General features: G+C 46.9%; 2 protein-coding genes across 9 annotated transcripts in view; one reads left to right on the top strand and one right to left on the bottom strand.

Moving 5' to 3' along the window:
• Positions 1–12,882, top strand: part of LOC130188136 (RNA binding protein fox-1 homolog 2-like) — a 49,957-nt gene extending 37,075 nt beyond the window's left edge. For all 4 annotated transcript variants that reach the window (XM_056406270.1, XM_056406269.1, XM_056406272.1 and 1 more), the window contains 3 exons: positions 1,319–1,428; positions 1,642–1,717; positions 10,073–12,882. In XM_056406270.1, the coding sequence (XP_056262245.1) occupies positions 1,319–1,428; positions 1,642–1,717; positions 10,073–10,117 (231 nt within the window). In that variant the 3' untranslated portion in view covers positions 10,118–12,882. The remainder of the gene's footprint in view (positions 1–1,318; positions 1,429–1,641; positions 1,718–10,072) is intronic.
• Positions 12,883–14,674: 1,792 nt separating this feature from the next.
• LOC130188704 (G-protein coupled receptor family C group 5 member D) lies at positions 14,675–18,844 on the bottom strand. Of its 5 annotated transcripts, none has more exons than XM_056407164.1 (5): positions 18,528–18,843; positions 18,244–18,321; positions 16,052–17,164; positions 15,050–15,084; positions 14,675–14,925 (listed from the first exon to the last, which is right to left on the bottom strand). In XM_056407164.1, the coding sequence occupies exons 3-5, from the start codon at positions 17,142–17,144 to the stop codon at positions 14,848–14,850; spliced, it is 1,206 nt and encodes a 401-aa protein (XP_056263139.1). In that variant the 5' UTR covers positions 17,145–17,164; positions 18,244–18,321; positions 18,528–18,843; the 3' UTR covers positions 14,675–14,847. The 5 variants fall into 5 exon arrangements, with proteins under 5 accessions (XP_056263139.1, XP_056263138.1, XP_056263141.1 ...); XM_056407163.1 differs by lacking the exon at positions 18,528–18,843 and adding an exon at positions 18,022–18,097 and having other exon boundaries at positions 18,244–18,508; XM_056407166.1 differs by lacking the exon at positions 18,244–18,321 and having other exon boundaries at positions 18,528–18,844.
• Positions 18,845–22,745: the final 3,901 nt, after the last annotated feature.

Consider the following 22,745-nt stretch of genomic DNA (forward strand, 5'->3'; position numbering starts at 1 on the left):
GTATTTTAGACACTTGTTTCATTGTATTCTTTTTTAAAGACAACACTTCCCACAGAGCTGTGTTTTCAAAGAGGCTTCTACCTATAAAGTGTCAGTGAGGTATTTAATATCGTGGATGATAAATTGTTTCTTCAGTGAAACATCAGATTAGTAAACAAAGGTGTATTAAAGACCCCATTGGTCCTGTCATCTTTAACACTGAACAACAGCAGAACCAGTGGCCTTGGGAAACTGACAAATTTGTCACGTTAACCCTCTGGAGGCTGGGGGCATTTTCTCGATTTTACAAAAAAATGTAAATTCACCTTTTAAAGGCTTTTGCATATGACACATCCCAGTGTTTCCCCCACCATTCTATCAGGGTGAGGCCCCGCCCCCCTGTAATGTTCTCTATCGCGCCAGATTACAGCAGAAGTAATGTACGGTTCTTTCCTTAAAGACGTCTTTGTTCTTTTATTAAACTAAACGTCTGTTGTTGGTCGTCTCTATAGCAGCATGTCATTCTGTCTCCACGTGTCGTTCACACTTCTCGGCTCTCCGTCTCGCGCGCCGCAGAGCTCCATGCCGGCGTGTCTGCGCGCGCATCGAGCGGAGCAAAAAAAAGAAAGTCACCTGCACCTTCCGCCCCGCGGCACCGACACGTCGCCCTCTGCTTCTCTGTGAATATTGCGGAGCAGACGGGAGGAAGGAGGCGGACTGCCGCGGCTTGACACTCACAGGAGTGCAACAACTTCAACGCACACCGGAAGTAAACAAAGTTGCGTTAATTGCGGTAAAATATTTTAGTGCGTTAATCGCGGCCAAATTAATCGCATAGATTAACGCTGACAGCCCTAATTTTTATATATATATATATATATACACATATAAACATTTAAATATACAAGTGTATATCTAAATTTATACATATTTATATATATGTATACATTTATACATATCAATATATATATATAAACATATATAAATATATATTAAAACAACAATATATTTTTTTTAATCATAATAATAAGAAAGAAAAATATGATGAAGGACATTTAATTAATTTACTGAATACAGGGAAATAAAAAGTATTTCTAAATATAATGTAGAATTCTAGTGTGTTATTTACAAATATGATCTTTGAATTGTGCATGAAATATAACAAACGGTAGCAATATACTGTAAAAAGAAAAAGATAGTCACAAATATTTGCATATTCATAACATTACTTAATAAAATAATAATGTATATCCCCCCACATTGACCCACCTGAGCCCAGGTGTCTTCCTCCTCCCAGACATATGAGTAAGTGTTGCTGTGTGTGTGTGTGCGTCTTTAGGGAGGCTACCCTGCTGCTGCTGCTGCTGCTGCCGCTGCCGCCGCCTACCGCTACGCCCAGCCCGCCACCGTAACCGGAGCAACCGCCGCAGCTGCCGCCTACAGTGACAGGTGAGGACACACCTGACGCCTCAGGATGAGCGCTTAACGCCTCGGGGCTTTGATGACAGAGACACGTAGTAGAGGTCTGGGATGTGTGAGGACGTCCATGTTCACTGACCTGGATGACATCAGCAAGACGAACACATGTGTGTCCTCGCATGTCGCATGTTGAAAACCTCTTTTACATCATTTAACACACGCCTGTTGTGTTTGTGTTGATAGTTATGGCCGGGTGTACACCACAGACCCGTACCACGCCTTGAGTCCAGCCGCCGCTGCCTACGGAGTGGGAGCCATGGTGAGTGACACGAGCTGCAACACACACAAGCTCTGCAACACACACGAGCTGCAACACACACGAGCTGCAACACACACGAGCTGCAACACACACGAGCTGCAACACACACAAGCTGCAACACACACAAGCTGCAACACACACAAGCTGCGACACACACGAGCTGCGACACACACGAGCTGCAACACACACGAGCTGCAACACACACGAGCTGCAACACACACGAGCTGCAACACACACGAGCTGCAACACACACGAGCTGCAACACACACGAGCTGCAACACACAAGTTGCAACACACACGAGCTGCAACACACACGAGCTGCAACACACACAGCTGCAACACACAGCAATGTACACACACGAGCTGCAACACACACGATCTGCAACACACACGAGCTGCAACACACACGAGCTGCGACACACACAAGCTCTGCAACACACACGAGCTGCAACACACACGAGCTGCAACACACACGAGCTGCAACACACACGAGCTGCAACACACGAGCTCGACACACACGAGCTGCAACACACACGAGCTGCAACACACACGAGCTGCAACACACAAGCTGCAACACACACGAGCTGCAACACACGAGCTGCAACACACACAAGCTGCGACACACACGAGCTGCACACACACGAGCTGCAACACACACGAGCTGCAACACACACGAGCTGCAACACACACAGCTCTGCAACACACAGCTGCAACACACACGAGCTGCAACACACACAAGCTCTGCAACACACACGAGCTGCAACACACACGAGCTGCAACACACACACGAGCTGCAACACACACAAGCTGCGACACACACGAGCTGCAACACACACGAGCTGCAACACACACAGTTTGCAACACACACAAGCTGCAACACACACGAGCTGCAACACACACGAAGCTGCAACACACACGCTGCAACACACACGAGCTGCAACACACACGAGCTGCAACACACACGAGCTGCGACACACACGAGCTCTGCAACACACACGAGCTGCAACACACACGAGCTGCAACACACACGAGCTGCAACACACACGAGCTGCAACACACACAAGCTGCAACACACACAAGCTGCGACACACACGAGCTGCGACACACACGAGCTCTGCAACACACACGAGCTGCAACACACACGAGCTGCAACACACACGAGCTGCAACACACACAAGCTCTGCAACACACACGAGCTGCGACACACACGAGCTCTGCAACACACACGAGCTGCAACACACACGAGCTGCAACACACACAAGCTCTGCAACACACACGAGCTGCAACACACACAAGCTCTGCAACACACACGAGCTGCGACACACACGAGCTCTGCAACACACACGAGCTGCAACACACACAAGCTCTGCAACACACACGAGCTGCAACACACACGAGCTGCAACACACACGAGCTGCAACACACACGAGCTGCGACACACACGAGCTCTGCAACACACACGAGCTCTGCAACACACACGAGCTGCAACACACACGAGCTGCGACACACACGAGCTGCAACACACAAGCTCTGCAACACACACGAGCTGCAACACACACGAGCTCTGCAACACACACGAGCTCTGCAACACACACGAGCTCTGCAACACACACGAGCTCTGCAACACACACGAGCTCTGCAACACACAAGCTCTGCAACACACACGAGCTGCAACACACACGAGCTGCAACACACAAGCTCTGCAACACACACGAGCTCTGCACACACACAGCTGCAACACACGAGCTGCAACACACGAGTTGCTGCGACACACAAGCTCTGCAACACACACGAGCTGCGACACACACGAGCTGCGACACACACGAGCTCTGCAACACACACGAGCTGCAACACACACAAGCTGCGACACACACAAGCTGCGACACACACGAGCTCTGCAACACACACGAGCTCTGCAACACACACAAGCTGCGACACACACGAGCTGCAACACACACGAGCTCTGCAACACACACGAGCTGCAACACACACGAGCTGCGACACACACGAGCTCTGCAACACACACGAGCTGCGACACACACGAGCTGCAACACACACAAGCTGCGACACACACGAGCTGCAATTCAATTTTCAATTCAATTCAATTCAGTTTATTTGTATAGCCCAATTTCACAAATTTCAAATTTGTCTCGGAGTGCTTTACAAACTGTACACATAGACATCCCTGCCCCAAAACCTCACATCGGACCAGGAAAAACTCCCAAATAACCCTTCAGGGGGAAAAAAAAAGGGAAGAAACCTTCAGGAGAGCAACAGAGGAGGATCCCTCTCCTAGGATGGACAGATGCAATAGATGTCATGTGACCAGAAGGACATATTTAGAGTTAAAATACATTCAATGAATATGACAGAGTGTATGAATAGTTCATAGAAGGCATATTCCACGATGGAGACCTCCACGATCCATCAGGCAGATGGCGGTAGAGAGGCGGAGTGGGCGGAGTCTCAACAGTGGGCGGAGTCTCAACAGGACAGTGGCGTAGTCAGTAGCAGGAATTCCACGACCCAGACCTCGATGATCCATCAGGCAGATAGGATCTATGCCGTCTCATAGGGTTTGATGACCCCATGAGACGTGAAGTCAAAAGGACTCCGGGGAGAAAGCAGAGTTAGTAACGTGTGATTGAGAGATGAAAATGCATCCCTAAGGAGAGAAAAGAGGAGATAGGTGCTCAGTGCATCCTAAAACGTCCCCCGGCAGCTATAAGCCTATAGCAGCATATCAAGGGGCTGGACCAGGTGAACCTGATTCAGCCCTAACTATAAGCTCTGTCAAAGAGGAAGGTCTTCAGTCTACTCTTAAACGAGGTGACTGTGTCTGCCTCCCGGACTGAAATTGGAAGCTGGTTCCATAAAAGAGGAGCTTGATAACTAAAGGCTCTGGCTCCCATTCTACTTTTTAAGACTCTAGGAACTGCAAGTAGTCCCGCATTTAGTGAGCGTAGCTCTCTAGTGGGCCAATATGGTACGACAAGCTCCTTAAGATATGATGGAGCATCACCAATCAAGACTTTGTAGGTTAAGAGAAGAATTTTAAAGTGATTCTTGATTTTACTGGGAGCCAGTGCAGAGCAGCTAGTGCAGGAGTGATGTGATCTCTTTTCTTAGTTTTAGTGAGAACACGAGCTGCAGCATTCTGGATCAACTGGAGGGACCTAAGAGACTTATTAGAGCAGCCTGATAATAAGGAGTTGCAGTAATCCAGTCTCGAAGTAACGAACGCGTGAACCAATTTTTATGCATCTTTTTGAGACAAGATGTGCCTGATTTTTGAAATATTACGTAGATGAAAGAATGCAGTCCTTGAGATTTGCTTTACGTGGGAGTTAAAGGACAAGTCCCGATCAAAGATAACGCCAAGATTCTTTACAGTGGTGTTGGATGCCAGGGCAATGCCGTCTACAGAATCCACATCACCAGATAATTGATCTCTGAGGTGCTCAGGGCCGATTAAAATTACTTCGGTTTTGTCTGAGTTTAACATCAAGAAGTTGCAGGTCATCCATGTTTTATGTCATTAACCCTTGTGTTGCCTTAGGGTCATTTTGACCCGAATCAATATTACACCCTCTCCCCGCCTTTGGGTCATTTTGACCCGATTCAATGTTTAACCCTCCTGTTACCTTCATATTTACTAACATATTTTACCCTTTGGGTTCAATTTGACGCCAGCAATTAAAACCTCCAGAAAATTATTACAATTAATATTGTTTTCCAAGTTTAAGTGTGAGGCACTTTATGTTTGTTTGTTGACTACCGAAAGAACACCGACATTAAACATTGAATGGGGTCAAATTAATCCTAGGCGGGGGGAGGGTGTAATATTGATTCGGGTCAAAATGACCCTAAGGCAACACAAGGGTTAAGACATGCTTGAATTTTACCGAGTTGGTTGCTCTCCTCTGGTTTTATCGATAGATATAGTTGAGTATCATCTGCATAGCAATGAAAGTTTATGGAGTGTTTCCTGATAATATTGCCCAAAGGAAGCATGTATAAGGTAAATAAAATTGGTCCAAGCACAGAACCTTGTGGAACTCCGTGTCTAACATTGGTGGTTATCGAGGCGTCATCGTTTACAAATACAAACTGAGATTGATCTGATAAATAGGATTTAAACCAACTTAGTGCCGTGCCTGAACTGCCAATCGACTGCTCCAGTCTCTGTAATAGGATGTCATGGTCAATGGTGTCGAATGCAGCACTAAGGTCTAACAAGACCAGGACAGAGAGGAGTCCTTTATCTGCTGCCATTAAGAGGTCATTTGTAATTTTCACCAGTGCTGTCTTGGTGCTGTGGTGTTTTCTAAATCCTGACTGAAACTCCTCAAATAAACAATTATGATGTAGAAAGTCACACAACTGATTTGCGACCACTTTCTCAAGGATCTTGGAGAGGAAGGGGAGGTTAGAGATCGGTCTGTAGTTAGCCAACACCTCTGGATCCAGAGTGGGCTTCTTCAGGAGAGGTTTAATAACAGCCACCTTGAAGGAGTGTGGTACGTGGCCTGTTAGCAGAGACACATTGATAATATCTAATAGAGAGCCGCCAATTAAAGGCAAAACGTCTATAAGCAGCCTCGTCGGGATGGGGTCCAAGAGACAGGTAGACGTGTTAGAAGTAGAAACCGTTGAAGATAATTGGTCACGGTTGATGGGAGAAAAGCCATCCAAATATACACCAGGGCATACAGTGGTTTCCAAGGCCATTCCAGTTGAGGACAGATTGGCACTGGTTAAGGGCAAGAGATTATTAATCTTGTCCCTAATAGTTAAAATCTTTTCATTAAAGAAGTTCATAAAGTCATTACCACTGAGGTTTATAGGAATGCTCGGCTCCACAGAGCTGTGACTCTCTGTCAGCCTGGCTACAGTGCTGAAGAGAAACCTGGGGTTGTTCTTATTTTTCTCTATTACTGATGAGTAGTAGGCTGCTCTGGCATTACGGAGGGCCTTCTTATAAGTTTTAAGACTATCTCGCCAAACTAAGTGGGATTCTTCCAGATTAGTTGAACGCTTCGTGACGTTTGCTTCAGTTTGCGGGTCTGAGGGTTATACCAGGGAGCAAACCTCCTCTTCCTCACTGTCTTCTTCTTCAGAGGGGCTATAGAGTCCAGTGTCATTCTCAGAGAGCCTGTGGCACTGTCAACAAGATGATCAATCTGGGACGGACTAAAGTTAGACCAGGAGTCCTCTGTTATATTGAGACGTGGTATCGAATCAAATACAGAAGGAATCGCTTCTTTAAATTTAGCTACAGCACTGTCAGTTAGACATCTGGTGTAGAAACTTTTGACTAACGGAGTATAGTATAAATTCAAAAGTTATGAGGTTGTGGTCTGACAGAAGAGGATTTTGTGGGAAGACCTTCAAATGCTCAATGTCAACGCCATAAGTAAGAACAAGATCAAGCGTGTGGCCAAAGCTGTGAGTGGGTTTCTGTACTCTCTGACAGAAGCCAATCGAGTCCAACAAGGAGATGAATGCAGCACTAAGGCAATCATTATCAACATCCACATGGATATTAAAATCTCCTACAATAATAACTTTATCAGTTTTAAGAACCAAACTTGATATAAATTCTGAGAATTCAGATATAAACTCTGAATATGGACCTGGTGGCCGGTACAGAATCACAAATAGAATTGGCTGTAGTGTTTTCCAGGTTGGATGTGAAAGACTAAGAACAAGGCTTTCAAATGAGGTGTAGTTTAATTTAGGTTTAGGATTTATTAATAGGCTCGATTCAAAGATGGCTGCTACTCCACCTCCTCGACCGGTGCCTCGAGGAACGTGAGTATTAATATGACTTGGAGGAGTCGATTCATTTAGGCAGACATATTCTTCATGGCTCAGCCAGGTTTCAGTCAGGCAACATAAATCAATGTGATTATCTGATATTAAATCATTTAGTAACACAGCTTTAGATGACAGAGATCTAATATTTAGGAGACCACATTTAATCGTCCTGTTTTGTTGCACTGCTGAAATAATGGTGTTAACTTGTATAAGGTTATTGTGTACGACTCCTCTTCTGCTTTCTTTTGATAGAATTAATTTAAGTTTAAGTGGCCGTGGGACAGACACAGTCTCTATGGAGCTCTGGGAGGGACTGGGTGAGAGGGGGCGGAGGCCCCGGGGGAGGGATGTGCTATGGGGGACACTGGGTGACAGGGATGACAGGGGCGTGGGACTACTCTGTTTCTGCTTCATGACATGAACCCTGCGTTGTCACAGATATGGCTGTCCGTTGATCAACTTGGTTATGTTTGCAGAAACGAGACGCGCTCCGTCCAACGTGGGATGGATGCCGTCTCTCCTCATCAGATCAGGCTTTCCCCAGAAAGTCTTCCAGTTGTCTACGTAGCCCACATTATTCGCTGGGCACCTCGACAGCCAACGGTTGAAAGACGACATTCGGCTATACAATTCGTCTGCAAATTTGGGAGAGGGCCAGAGAAAACGACAGCAACACACACGAGCTGCAACACACACAAGCTCTGCAACACACACGAGCTGCAACACACACAAGCTCTGCAACACACACGAGCTGCAACACACACAAGCTGCAACACACACGAGCTGCGACACACAGCACTTTATTTTACCGAGAGGGTCCGCCTTTTATTGACTGGGCCCGCCTTTTATTGACAGGGTCCGCCTTTTATTGACTGGGCCCGCCTTTTATTGACAGGGTCCGCCTTTTATTGACTGGGCCCGCCTTTTATTGACAGGGTCCACCTTTTATTGACTGGGCCCGCCTTTTATTGACAGGGTCCACCTTTTACTGACTGGGCCCGCCTTTTATTGACAGGGTCCGCCTTTTATTGTCTGGGTCCGCCTTTTATTGTCTGGGTCCGCCTTTTATTGACAGGGTCTGCCTTTTATTGACTGGGCCCGCCTTTTATTGACAGGGTCCACCTTTTATTGACTGGGCCCGCCTTTTATTGACAGGGTCCACCTTTTATTGACTGGGTCCGCCTTTTATTGACAGGGTCCGCCTTTTATTGTCTGGGTCCGCCTTTTATTGTCTGGGTCCGCCTTTTATTGACAGGGTCTGCCTTTTATTGACTGGGCCCTCCTTTTATTGACTGGGCCCGCCTTTTATTGACAGGGTCCGCCTTTTATTGACTGGGCCCGCCTTTTATTGACAGGGTCCACCTTTTACTGACTGGGCCCGCCTTTTATTGACAGGGTCCGCCTTTTATTGACAGGGTCTGCCTTTTATTGACTGGGCCCTCCTTTTACTGACTGGGCCCGCCTTTTATTGACAGGGTCCGCCTTTTATTGACTGGGCCCGCCTTTTATTGACAGGGTCCACCTTTTACTGACTGGGTCCGCCTTTTATTGACAGGGTCTGCCTTTTATTGACTGGGCCCGCCTTTTATTGACTGGGCCCGCCTTTTATTGACTGGGCCCGCCTTTTATTGACAGGGTCCGCCTTTTATTGACTGGGCCTGCCTTTTGTTGACTGGGCCCGCCTTTTATTGACAGGGTCCGCCTTTTATTGACTGGGCCCGCCTTTTATTGTCTGGGTCCGCCTTTTATTGACTGGGTCTGCCTTTTATTGACTGGGCCCGCCTTTTATTGACAGGGTCTGCCTTTTATTGACTGGGCCCGCCTTTTATTGACAGGGTCCGCCTTTTATTGACTGGGCCCGCCTTTTATTGTCTGGGTCCGCCTTTTATTGACTGGGTCTGCCTTTTATTGACTGGGCCCGCCTTTTATTGACTGGGCCCGCCTTTTATTGTCTGGGTCCGCCTTTTATTGACTGGGTCTGCCTTTTATTGACTGGGCCCGCCTTTTATTGACAGGGTCTGCCTTTTATTGACTGGGTCCACCTTTTATTGACTGAGCCCGCCTTTTATTGACTGGGCCCGCCTTTTATTAAAAGGGCCCGCCTTTTATTGACTGGGTCTGCCTTTTATTGACTGGGCCCGCCTTTTATTAAAAGGGCCCGCCTTTTATTGATTGGGCCCGCCTTTTATTGACAGGTCTTTCATTGACAGGCTCCGCCTTTTTCTTCTTGGGATCCACCATTGGACCTTTTGTGCCTCGCGGAGAATTAGGAATGTCATGTCCATTTCATTTACGTTCTCAATGAACGGATCATTTGTGGATTAGTAGATGATAATCCTCTCCTAGTCCCTCAGTGGGGACGTTGTCACAGCAGCAGATGCACAGTGAGCAGTAATGAAAAAGTTAAAAAAACAGTAAGAAAAATACAAAATTAATGATACAGACGGAATAAAATCTGCACGGTCACAATGAAGTGTCGTACTGTGTTTCTATTGGCAGCTCTTGCGGTCCTAACGGTTCTCCTGTGTCCTCCAGGCCAGTCTGTACCGGGCCGGCTACAGCCGCTTCGCCCCGTACTAAACGACCGCGCGTCACGAGGAAGTTCACATCGTCCAGAAACCCTGTTTTTCCAGCTCTTTGTCCGGCGGCAGCTTCCCTCCATTCCTCTGCAGCCGGGCCGAAGCGACGACTCGTCTGTTTGTTTTTGTTTGTTTTTTCGTTCTTTTTCCCGTGGCCAGGGAGGTCATTTGCCACATCATCAACCCCAAACTCTATTTCTGTTCTCTTCGGTCGGCCGCTGACACGGAACCAAGGACAAAACTGCCAGGAGCGTGTCCCACATCCCGAGCGGCAGCTTTGAACTCCAGCGGGCAAAAGTTCGGACGGCTTTTAAACACTAAGGGACCTGGGAGTGATCCTGTGTAATCATGCACACCTTCTTTTCTTTCTCTGAACTTATAATTAATCCACTGCCCTGTAAGACCCAATCAGACCTGGACACACACTCGCATTCAGCACCAAGTCCTGGGTTCCCTCGACAAGCTCGCTGAGCGGCGGCGTGGACGCCGCCACACGCCGCCGCTCCTCACGGTACGGATCTTTGTAAACACTACGCTGACCTCTGGTTTAGCCTCGCAGTAAAATCACGACACGCCGGACGGCTCCAGTCAGAAGATGGAGGAGGAACCCGGCAACAACAAACACTGCATGGGGGGGGGCTCTTTTTCTGGGGGTCATTTTCCAACATTTCACTTTCTCCGAATTTAAAAGGAAAGACGAGAAGAAGACAAAATTATGTAAAAAAAGAAATCATTTTAAGTAAAAGGGGGGGGGGGGGTGACAAGGAGAAACACATCGTGACTTTTTTTCTGCATTACCTCAGTTTTTCAGTTTTTCAGTTTTTGGCTCCTCCGTCCCGCCCGCCGCTCTGCTCCCCGTCCACGACCCCGAGACGAGAGCGACGGAGAACCCTCGGACGCAAATGAACTAGATTGAGCCGATCTGAAGCCGGAAGCACCCACGCAGGAACCAATCAGCAGCCAGACGGGAATCCCTCCTGGCCAATCGACGCTCTTCGGGCAGCGAGCTGCTCCACGCGGCCCAGATTCAACGACGCGGGGAACAAAGAGAGCGCCGTCCTGTCATGGAGTCATGAAGTAATGAGAATGTATCACTCTATTTATATTTAACGCCAGGGGACGCCACCGTGTTTCCACGTCGGGGTTTTTGTTGGACATTTTAAAATCGGTCGTCACGCTCTTCAGTCCGGATGGTTTTAAAGTCCTCCTCGCCGTGTGCGGGGTCGCCATGGAGACCGTCCGTAGACCACGCCCCGGTCCCGTATTTATCACATCTCCATATACTCTCACTTTGTTGTTATTGATATTGTTTTGCCTTTTTGGTTCCAAAGATTTTCTGAAAAAAAAGCACATTTTTTGCAAGCGTCCTGATGTATTTGTTAGTTTTGTGGTCGATGTATTATCTTCTTCTTCTTCTTCTTTGTGCCTTTTATTTAGTTATATTCTTTTGTATCTGTGGGTTGAAGCTGTATCCGTCATCGCCGTGTGGAAACGGCAGCCTCGGCAAGAACCGCGATGCTGGTGGAATTCTGACCCACAACAACAACAAAAACAACAACAACATTCAGTTCACACGTTTATTATTTTCTTCTACTTTTGGTTCACACGCCGAGGCGGACGGAGCCGATGGAGTCATGAGGGATACGCAGAGAGTCTGGAGCGGGTATTTCATCTCGCGGTTTTCCGTGAGGGCCAAATGAAGCGGAGAGAAGCGTCCGCACGATGTCCGAGGCGTCCGGCGGCCACGGCGAGACGACGCGTGGGCGGCGAGCGGCGAGCGAGGTGAGGCGCTGAGCCGCTCATCACGGCGGCAGAACAACGCGACGCTGTCGGTCCGGTTTCTGACGTTTGATTTCAGGGGCACTGCGGACAGTAGGGGGGGGGGGGGGTATTACCTCTTCTTCTTCTTGTCTTTATTATTCCTTACAAGTATTATCAGAAGTGTTGCTGTGCATGCTTTTGTGAGAGGAAGAACCTTTTCATTGTGTGCATGAATTCAAATCCTAGTGCTGGAGGAAGAGGAGGAGGACGGAGAGGGGGGGAGAGATGGTGTTTACATAGCAGGAGGAGGGAAAGAATGCAGATGTTAAGGGGGGGGGAGGGGGGCTTTTACAGCTTTAATAATCCGGGTTATCGCTGCTCTGCGCCTCACGGGCCGTTATCACCGGCCTCATCGGACCTGTGAAGTTTAATTTGGTAGCCCCCCCACCCCCGTGGTTTTTATAATGACAATAAAACAAAAAAACCATACCATCCGCCAAATGATAATGATGTTGGAAGATGGGAACAGAAACGGAGAGGTGAGGCTGGGGGGGCAGGTGATGTCATCGAGCAGCCGTGAGACCAGGCGGGTCACGCCGCTTGTTTCTGCGCCTCTAATTGGAGAGAGTCTCATACCCAGGGCTGGAGCACACACACACACACACACACACACACACACATATACACACACACACACACACACACAAGAGAGAGAAAGCAGTTCTCCTCAGCCGCTGACCCGACTCCCCGGCGCTGCTCAACCCAGTGGGAGGTTTTTGTTGTCCAGGGATTTCCTCGATGAGACGACTTGCATGTGGATTCATTGTTTCTGTTGATCGTCTCATGCTTTTAAAGCTCATTATCAAGCGTTTATGTTTGTTTTCTCCCAATAAGTGACGTGTATTTTCTCACAATATTTTATTTTTTGCCATCCTTGTCTGCCTTCTGTTTATTATCTTCATTATTTTTGAATGTATATAATAAATAAACTGTTTGGTTTTTAAACTGGTCTGTGAGTATTTTATTTTTATTATTTTATTGTTATTATCTGAGCTCTCCTACCAGGTCCTCGTGGCGATTAGCCGGTTCCGCTCGTTCCTTTCCCACGATGCTGTAACGCTTATCATCTTCTCCCCAGTGATTGGCTGGAATGAGCCTCAACCAATCAGGAGAGAGAGAGAGCTTTGAATAGCGGCCTGAGGAGACTGATTATTAAACGTGGCAGGAGGAGGTGAGCCGCCGTGTTTCGACCTCTTGACTGGAGGCCAGACCAAAGATTCCTCACACAAACTTTCCCCTCTCCATCCAGTGAGTCGGATGATGGATGACGGCTCGGCCACAATCTACTGCGCGATAAGCTCCTCCACCACCTCCTCAACTTTCTTTAACGCTGCCGAGGGACGGAGGGCGAGTGGAAGGAGGATCTGGAACAATCTTTAATCTCATTTGGAGTTAATGGCCCTAAATGGGTTGGATGTGGCGGGAAACCTCATATCCGCCTAATTGCTCTAATGCACAAGAGGACAATTGGCAATTTGATGGCATGCTCTCTCTGAGTAATTGGAGTTGGGCTAATTAGAAGAATAGATTGAAAGCCGTCTATGGGGGGGGGGGGGGGGGGGAGATTGCATTTATTGAAGTGGGGAATTGACTTTTGTGTGAGTTACTGCAGGCCACAAAGGACTGAATACTATATGTTCAAATATTTGTTATTAAATATTCATATATTTATTTATACATATATATTCATATATTTACATATATATACAGGACTGTCTCAGAAAATTAGAATATTGTGATAAAGTTCTTTATTTTCTGTAATGCAATTAAAAAAACAAAAATGTCATGCATTCTGGATTCATTACAAATCAACTGAAATATTGCAAGCCTTTTATTCTTTTAATATTGCTGATTATGGCTTACAGCTTAAGAAAACTCTAAAATCCTATCTCATAAAATTTTAATATTTCCTCAGACCAAGTAAAAAAAAAGATTTATAACAGCTGAGTGTCAAGGCTCAGGAAACCCTTGCAGGTGTTTCGAGTTAATTAGACAATTCAAGTGATTTGTTTAATACCCTACTAGTATACTTTTTCATGATATTCTAATATTTAGAGATAGGATATTTGAGTTTTCTTAAGCTGTAAGCCATAATCAGCAATATTAAAAGAATAAAAGGCTTGCAATATTTCAGTTGATTTGTAATGAATCCAGAATGCATGACATTTTTGTTTTTTGAATTGCATCACAGAAAATAAAGAACTTCATCACAATATTCTAATTTTCTGAGACAGTCCTGTATATATAGTATATATTCATGTATTTATTGATATTGTGGTTTCGCAGTTGGTCACTGGTTTGGTCTCGGGACGTGTAAACACTGCCCCCTGGTGGTGGAGGCGGGGTACTGCGCCGCGGAGCGCTCTGCTGCCATGAGACACAAAGCAGCTATAGAGATGTGTTTTTATTTAGAACAGCAGCATGGGTCATTAAAGTGCTGCATATCTATGTTTTCATGCACACAGAACACACACACACATTGTTTTAACTTAAATAGATCTCCCATCCTCTCCTCTCCTTTCATCTCTCATCGCTCAGCAGCTTCGCACCTTCAGAGTGCAGTTTCACAACTCCTCTATCACCTCAGGGCTATTATATACCCTCTCAGAGCCCCCCACACACACGCACGCACACACACACACACACACACACACACCACTCCCTTCTATAAGCCATTGATGTTGATTTCCCACCAGAAGAACGCTGGACTGTCTGAACTCATCCATCCTCCAGATAATTCATTCTGCTGAGTCACTTTTTATTTTATTTTTGGTACATTCAAAATATCAACACACGACACTGAACAGAAAGTATTTACATTTGCACAAAAAAACGAAATGTTGAAAAACGTGTGTGTGTGTGTATCTGTGTGTGTGTGTGTAAGAGAAGCAGACGTGACAACATTTGTAATCAATATTCGTCATACGGTTCCAGGTAGTTGGTGGTCTGCGGGCGAGGGATGGTGTAATCTCTGTCGGTGTCGACTTCCTGACACACACACACACACACACACACACACACACACACACACACGTTGGTCAGCCATGATAAGCTGAGTACTTATTAACTTTACAACACGACAGTCAGACTGAACCCGGGTGTCAGTACTCACCGACTCGTAGGGCGAGCGTAGACGCTGCTCAGGGCCTGGAGGGAGACACAGAGTTACGGCTTCACGCTCACCACGAAGGAAAAGACAGACGCTGGACCCTTCTGTGACCTTTGACCATGTTACTTCTGTCTCTAACTCATATTTAGGGAATCTAGAATTGCCGGCGAGACTCGCTTGGTCAGATGTGTCCATGTTGTGTTGTTTCTCCAGGAAGCAAACAACAACAAAAGGCCTCAAAAGCCAAACTGAAGCAGAAGAAACGACATTTTACCCGTCACAAGAAAAAAGTGTCTAACGTTGGCACACTTCTAATTCTATTTAATTTATTTTGTATAGCCTGATATCACTAATTAGCCTCAGAGGGCTTTACAGGCTTTACACACGACATCCCTGACCTTTGACCTCACATCGGATCAGGAACAACTCCCAAGAAATAGAAGAAAAGAAAATTCACAGGGAAAAAAGTGAAGAACCCTTCAGGAGAGCAACAGAGGACGACAGAAGAACAGATGTCATGTGGCCAGACTTCATGTTGTCGTGGAACTGGTATTAAAGTTTGCCAACGTTAAAACTCTTCTCTCATTTCATCATTTACGATGACTCCATAACCACAGCTCAGAAAGACATACCTACACATCGAGTTTTAAAGTTATTAACTCTCTGAGTTTTGTTCTCGTTCCTTCAGGTCTTCATTATTCTGCCGGTGTTCTCATTAATGATGATTAGGTGAATTTATTCCATTAACGTGTTACTATCCTCAGAGCGGGAACGATTAACCCGCCTCTAATTGACAATTGGTTAATTGCACTAAAAGCTCCGTCAACAGAGCGAGGAGCTCAGGTGACATCACCGCCCGTCTCTGGCCAGGTAGACGTTACTCTTTTATCCTCTTTTATGCTCGAATCAAAATGACTCGATCCATCGCTCCGGGTTAATGATCGTTCGTTGCCGTATCCATAATGGCTCCGCCCCCTTTGGGGCCAACGAGGAAAAGCCTCTCACCTCTCCTGCTCTCGCTATCGCTCTCAAAGCTTCCGTTGTCCTTCCCGTCGTTGGTGCTGGTCAGTCCGGGGATCTCCGCGCACGGGCTGGTCCACCCCGCGAAGCTCAGAGGGATGTCCTTGGACTTGGCCTCCCCCCTGCAGAAGCCGGCGATCTGGGCGAGCCCGTGGCCCATCAGCAGCACCCAGCCGTTGGCCACCAGCGCCACGCAGAGCACCGGGTCGTCCCACCGCGGCCGGCGCTCCACCTCGGGGTTCCCCCTGACGAGCATCGCGATCCACACCACCCAGATGCAGGCGGAGAGCAGCAGCGTGAGGCACAGCGTGACGGCCTGCGTCCGGCTCTGCTGGCGGGCGCCGCCCGCGAAGCCGTAGCTGTAGGTGAAGCAGCAGCGGTACAGGAAGCGCACGGAGAGGACGGAGGCGACGGCCAGCAGGCACAGGACGTAGATCTGCAGCATGACGAACTCCTCCTGGCTGTACTCGCAGGGTCTCCCGTCCCGCACCAGCACCACCATCAGCCACTGGGCGGAGATGATCACCTGCACGCCGAAGAGCGCCAGGGCCAGGGCCGCCTCCCCCCAGCCGCGGGCCGCCGCGAAGCCCAGCAGCGCCAGGCAGCGCGCCAGCAGGCAGGCGAAGGCCAGGGCGAAGAGCACGCTGAAGAGGAAGAGGCGGGTGGGGCAGGTCTGAGGGGTGAGGCGCACGATGAAGGAGAAGGTGACGGCGAAGATCCCCGCCGTGGCCAGCAGGAACATGGACATGCACGCCACCGTGCCGCCGATGCTGCTGCGCTGGCTCCGGGAGGAGCAGCAGATCCAGAGGGCCCAGAGCAGCAGGCCGAGCAGCAGCCCCACGCTGAACAGGAAGCCGGAGGCGGCCAGCGTCTCCAGCACGATGCCCCACGCCGCACGCCGGTCACACAGGAACCGGTACACGGGGTCCAGGCCCCGGCCGCAGCCCTTCATGGTGACGTTGGAGGAGGAGGAGGAGGAGGAGGAGGAGTTGGTTGGGATCGCCTGGCACAGAGCGCTGAGGGGGACGGAGCAGAGGAGCACCAGGGGGAGCAGGGGCGTGTGCATCTCCATCGTCATGGTTACTCAGTCCTTTTCTCCTGGGACGTGAAACACAAAGTATTGTTCGACAGCACCAAAAAGGAAGGACAACTTTTTTCTGAAATCACGCCAGTGAAAAGAGGTGAAGAAGGAAAGCGGTTTGACAGCCTGAGTGAAGGAGCGCAGGAACATGCCGGGACACGGCGGAGGAGTGTTCACGAAGAATGGAGGGAGGGGAAGAGAGAGAGATGACTAACTTTGTTCTGGCTGCTACAAACAGACTGAATAAACCATCTATCCATCTCTCTCTCTGTCTATCTATATGTCTATCTCTATATCTATCTCTATACAGGGCTCTCAAGTTTTGAAGACAGGCAAGAGTGACATTTCCATCAGCCCCCCCCCCCCCACAGAACGAAATTTTCGGATATCAGTCAGTCGCGCGCAATTCCAGGATGCTTTATTTTCATTGGTTGCTGGATTAAATCTTACCCAGATACAACAGATACGTTTTTTTCTGATTGGCTATTGTGTAGACCATTTCTTTTTCTGATTGGCTGATAAGTGGCGCCTCACAGCAGAACTCCAGCTCATGTTGGCGCGCTGCGGCACATTAAAACATGAAATAGCCGCGAGTTTTTTTTTCAACGTGAGAAATACGATGTGTGGCGGGAGTGCGTGACTTAAGACCGAAATGCGTGAGTCTCACGCTCAATGCGTGAAACTTGAGAGCCCTGATCTATATATATGTCTATCTATCTATCTGTCTATTCTGTTGCATCAGCTCATAAAACTGCTACGGACACTCACACACACACACACACACACACACACACACACACACACACACACACACACACAGGTTTACATGCAGTTCGGTGGTGAGAGATATTCTCTCCTTCCTCCGGCCTCTGACCTCTAGCAGGATTATCCCTCACAGCGGTGACCTCGGCCTTGACCTCGAGCGCTGACCCTCAGGAGGTCACTTCCCTCTGAGTAGAAAGGTTTTTAAAAAGCCTTTTCATAATTATTTCCGCCGATTATAACAGTTGTTATTAAATAAAACCGACCCCCCCCCCCTAACAGAGAGGCCGTGTTCATAAAGTCACACAACAATAAAACAGGACGCTCCTCTTACCCTCTCCAAATGCAACAGGCTTGATTGTAAAGTTTGTCAGCAAGCGTTCAATGCGCCTCCTCCACGGGCGCCATGTCTCTGGGGAAAGAGGAAGAGGGAGAGACGAGGAAGAGCCAGAGCGAGGAAGAGTGGGACGCGATGGCGGCGCTGAGGTCTGGAGCCACCGGGAGAGAAAATTGCTCTCCGCCTTGCTTCGACAGGTTGGGTAAGAGCAGAGAAATCCTGCTCCACATACACACCTACACACACACACACACACACACACACACACACACTCCTCATACCTTCCTGTCAGAGTCTTCTTGTCCCTCCCTCACACTGTAGGTGGGGCCCAACACACCTGAAGGGGTGATACTTCACTCCTCCCTGTGTTATGAATCCGTTTCCCATAAGAATGTGTGTGTGTGTGTGTGTGTGTGTGTGTGTGTGTGTGTGTGAGAGAGATTCCTGCGAGACCAAAACGGGTCGAGCGTCTCGCCGGGCAGGGAGTCCGACTGACTCATCCCCGTCTCGACCGGAAGCGGCTGCCGGACCGGTCGTCGCCGCGGTTACCGGCAAACCGCAGCAACAACATTTGGAAGCGCCGAGTTCCCCGGGGGGGGGAGTTGCGTCAGCGTCTCACACTGTTGACTTTAGCGAGTCCACACGCAGCGCCGCCTCTCGTGTCCCTACAGGCAGAGATCACAGGGCGTGTCCGCCCTCCAACTGAAAGATCAGCTACGTCTACGTCGTCATGGAGATGTCGGGGGGCTGAGGCCAATTAGGCCTCTTCCCGACACCTGTTCCCTAAGCCACTCCCCCAATCCCCCCAGCAGCTGAGCCTAACCACGCCCCGGCGATCGCGTACAAAGTGTCCGTCTGTCTGAGTCCTGACTGACTGCAGCCGTCTCCCCCCTCAGGTTGACCTGTGATGACCCTTGACCCTTCAGAGCACCGACGGGTCATCAAAGGGCCGTAACGGAGCATTTATCGCTGGTTCCCTCGGTAAAGAGCCAACTCACAAATGAACACCAGTTTTGTGATTTTTTTTAGGACTACAGACGTGGCGACGTGTTGTAGTCTCAGCCACTCGTTAGCTACCGCCTTCTTTTGGAGGGATTCTAGACTTTAACTGGTGTACAGAGTAGAAATACATCGTTACTGTACTTGAGTCGCTTTTTTGGTTATCTGTACTTGACTATTTATATTTCTTACTTTCACTTTTACGTCACTATATCTTGCAATAAATTCCGAGGCCGTTTATTAATATTATTATTATCTGTACTTCTCGTGAAGCGTGTTCAAAAGTCTGCTTCCCGCCAAGTACGATCCAAATGGCCGGATGTAACTGCTTCCTCCCCGAAGTCCTTGTGACGCCACGTCTCATAGGCCATGACCCTGTTGATGCCCCCCCCCCCCCCCCCCTTACACTCTGTCACACTCATTGAACGTGTTTATGTAACTCTGTAACGCTTCCTTCTGGCCGTCCTGCAGAGGGATCCTCCTCTGTTCTCTCCTGAAGGGTTCTTCTCTTTTTCCCCGCTGAAAGGTTTTCTTCTATTTCTAGGGAGTTCCTGATCCGCAGTGAGGTCAAAGGTCAGGGATGTCTATGTGTACAGACTGTAAAGCCCTCTGATGAACATTTGTGATATCTGGCTATACAAAATAAACTGAATTGAATTGAATGGAATAGGACTTCCGGACTGGCCAAGAGACGAGGGTGGTTTTCTTCTATTTACCTTTGATATGCACGCATCGAAGGTGGATTGCGCAATATCCCAGAATGCATTTCACACCAGTGAACAACAGCGGAGTAGAAAACTTGAACTTGACTTTTTCTAAATAATACTGTTGTTGAGTCACGTAACGTAATTTGAGGATGTTTTCAGACGAGCAGTTAGTAGTTAAAGCATCAAATATGTGGTCAGTTTGAGGAGATGCAGCAGACTTAAAATATGCGCCGACGATGTTGGACATTTGAGGAGAGACTCACCGGGCGGCCTGATCTTGGCAGGACTTTTAAAAATGATACATTGGCTCTGATGTCTCCGCAGCGGTTACACATGAGATATTATTCGTACATTTTTAAAAATATATATACACAAATATATATATATATATACAAATATATATTGATATGTAACATATTAAATATACACATCTAAATTATATATTTATAAACAATATCTATTTATTTATAAACGCAATATATATATATATACAGGACTGTCTCAGAAAATTAGAATATTGTGATAAAGTTCTTTATTTTCTGTAATGCAATTAAAAAAACAAAAATGTCATGCATTCTGGATTCATTACAAATCAAATGAAATAAGCCTTTTTATTCTTTATATTTGCTGATTGATTTATACAGCTTAAGAAAAAAAAAAATCTCTAATCTCTAAATATTAGAATATCAAGAAAGCATAATTAGGTAAGTATTAAATGAATCACTGAATAATTCTAAAATCAACGAAACACTGGACACACATTTGTGTTTGTTTTGTTTTTGTTAAATCTTTTTTATCTTTTTTTTTACTTGGAATGAGTTTAATTATTAGGATTTTAGAGTTTTCTTTTTTTAAGCCTTCTTAAGCTCCTAGCCAAAGAATAAAAGGCTTGCAATATTTCAGTTGATTGTTTTTGATCCCATTTGTGCACACATTTTTTTTTTTTACATTTTTGTTTCTATATATATAATTGATTTGTTTACACATTATATATACAATTATATGTGTATAATTATTTTATTTTTAATAAATAAATTATATATATATATATATACACACATAATTCAAAATAAAATTATGATATTTAAAGGATGATGGAAAAAGCAGGGTTGTCATATTTAATTTGACTGTAAAAATTATTTACAGTGAATAATTGGAGTAAACTCATTACTTATTATTATTATTATTTACATTTTGCATTGTCCCTCTACTTCTTCGAGTGGGAATGAGCTTACTTATTAACTCAATGTTACAACTCCTTCAGAGTGTCATATCGCTTTTCTGAGAATCAGGAAGATAAATTCATAGTAGATGTAAAAGTACACTGATGTACTCACCTCCTCGTCCTCGCTCACGGTGCCACAGAATAAACTTCATACTCCTCAAAATTCTGACCCTTTGCTTTTTTATTTCAGCATTTACTTTTAAAATACTTAAGTACATTTAATATCAGAACATTACTTGTGATACTTAAGTACAATGAATATCAGATACTTTATATTCTCATAGGTGACTTCCAGAGTCGTTTTCCAGTCAGATATCTTTACTTTTACTCAAAGTATTGATTCCGGGTACTTTATACACCGCCGGTGACTTCGGCCTCTTATTTGCAGGCCGTTGTTGTCGGGTATAAAATAACTATACATTCTACGCCTCCCGTTAGAGGTTTCCCAGGCCCCTCCAACTGGGAGGAGACCCCGGGGAAGACCCAGGACACGCTGGAGGGATTATATCTCCCGGCTGGCCTGGGAACGCCTCGGGATCCCCCAGAATGAGCTGGAAAATGTTGTGGGTGAGAGGGAAGTCTGGGTCAGCCTGCTGGGTCTGCTGCCCCCGCGACCCGACCCCGGAATAAGCGAATAAAAATGGATGGATGGATTGATGATTATATTACTTCTGGTATTACTTATGTTATTACTTATAATATTACTTATGGTGTTACTTATGGTATATTTGTAGAAATGTAACTTTCTTGATCCTTGTTGTTCTGAATTGATGCTCTTATTGTAAGTCTCTTTGATAAAAGCGTCTGCTACCTGTCATGTGATGTAACCCTGCAGGTATTCGGGTGACTCGTGACTCGGTTTTGCCCGTGGCCTCTTTAAAGCGTGCGCGCAGATTATTAACACGGCCGCTCGGTAGAAACCGTGACCCGGACTGAACTGGAGTTAGACCGTGAGTTGTTGACACAGATTGTAGGTCAACAGGTCAATCCTGGAGCCCACTCGCCTTATGTCTGCTGGGACAGGCTAATACCCCGGCCTCTCGTTAGATTAGCGAAGGGACTTAGTATTGAGAAATAGCTCTGGGGCCGCGATATGATGCACGGCGTGTGTGTGTGTGTGTGTGTGTGTGTGTGTTTGTGTGCAGCATTTTATATATCAAACATCAGCTAAGTACGACTTCAACATAGCAATCTGTTCACCATGAATTCCAGGTGTGTGTGTGTGTGTGTGTGTGTGAGTACCAGCGTATACAGTGCATGCATACAGTAACCTATGTGTTGGATGTATGGAGGTCTGCTCGCTTCCCAAAAAGCCCAACGTGACCACGAGGGACTATTCTCGGTTCATGAATGCACTTTTTTATTCAAAGTTCTTATTTTTTTATATGTATTCATTCATTTTTAACCAGGAAGGGGGTCCAGACGGGCCTGGACCGCCATCTCCAGAGTCACTTTGGACTCAAACATGCTGAACTCAAGCTTTGTGTGTAAATTCCCCCAAAGCGAGGACCGTTTTGAAATCTGCTCTTTTTTTTGTTAAAGATAGAATTTGCGGTCTCCGGGCGGAG

This window comes from Pseudoliparis swirei, chromosome 23, assembly GCF_029220125.1.
Source record: "Pseudoliparis swirei isolate HS2019 ecotype Mariana Trench chromosome 23, NWPU_hadal_v1, whole genome shotgun sequence".
Lineage (NCBI taxonomy): Eukaryota > Metazoa > Chordata > Actinopteri > Perciformes > Liparidae > Pseudoliparis > Pseudoliparis swirei.

Excerpts from the sequence above, each read along its gene's own strand:
- LOC130188704 (XM_056407166.1), bottom strand. The coding sequence starts at position 17,144 with ATGACGATGGAGATGCACACGCCCCTGCTCCCCCTGGTGCTCCTCTGC. Across the intron at positions 15,085-16,051 it reads CGATAGCGAGAGCAGGAGAG|GCCCTGAGCAGCGTCTACGC; the intron begins GTGAGAGGCTTT and ends GTCTCCCTCCAG. Across the intron at positions 14,926-15,049 it reads TACGCTCGCCCTACGAGTCG|GAAGTCGACACCGACAGAGA; the intron begins GTGAGTACTGAC and ends TGTGTGTGTCAG.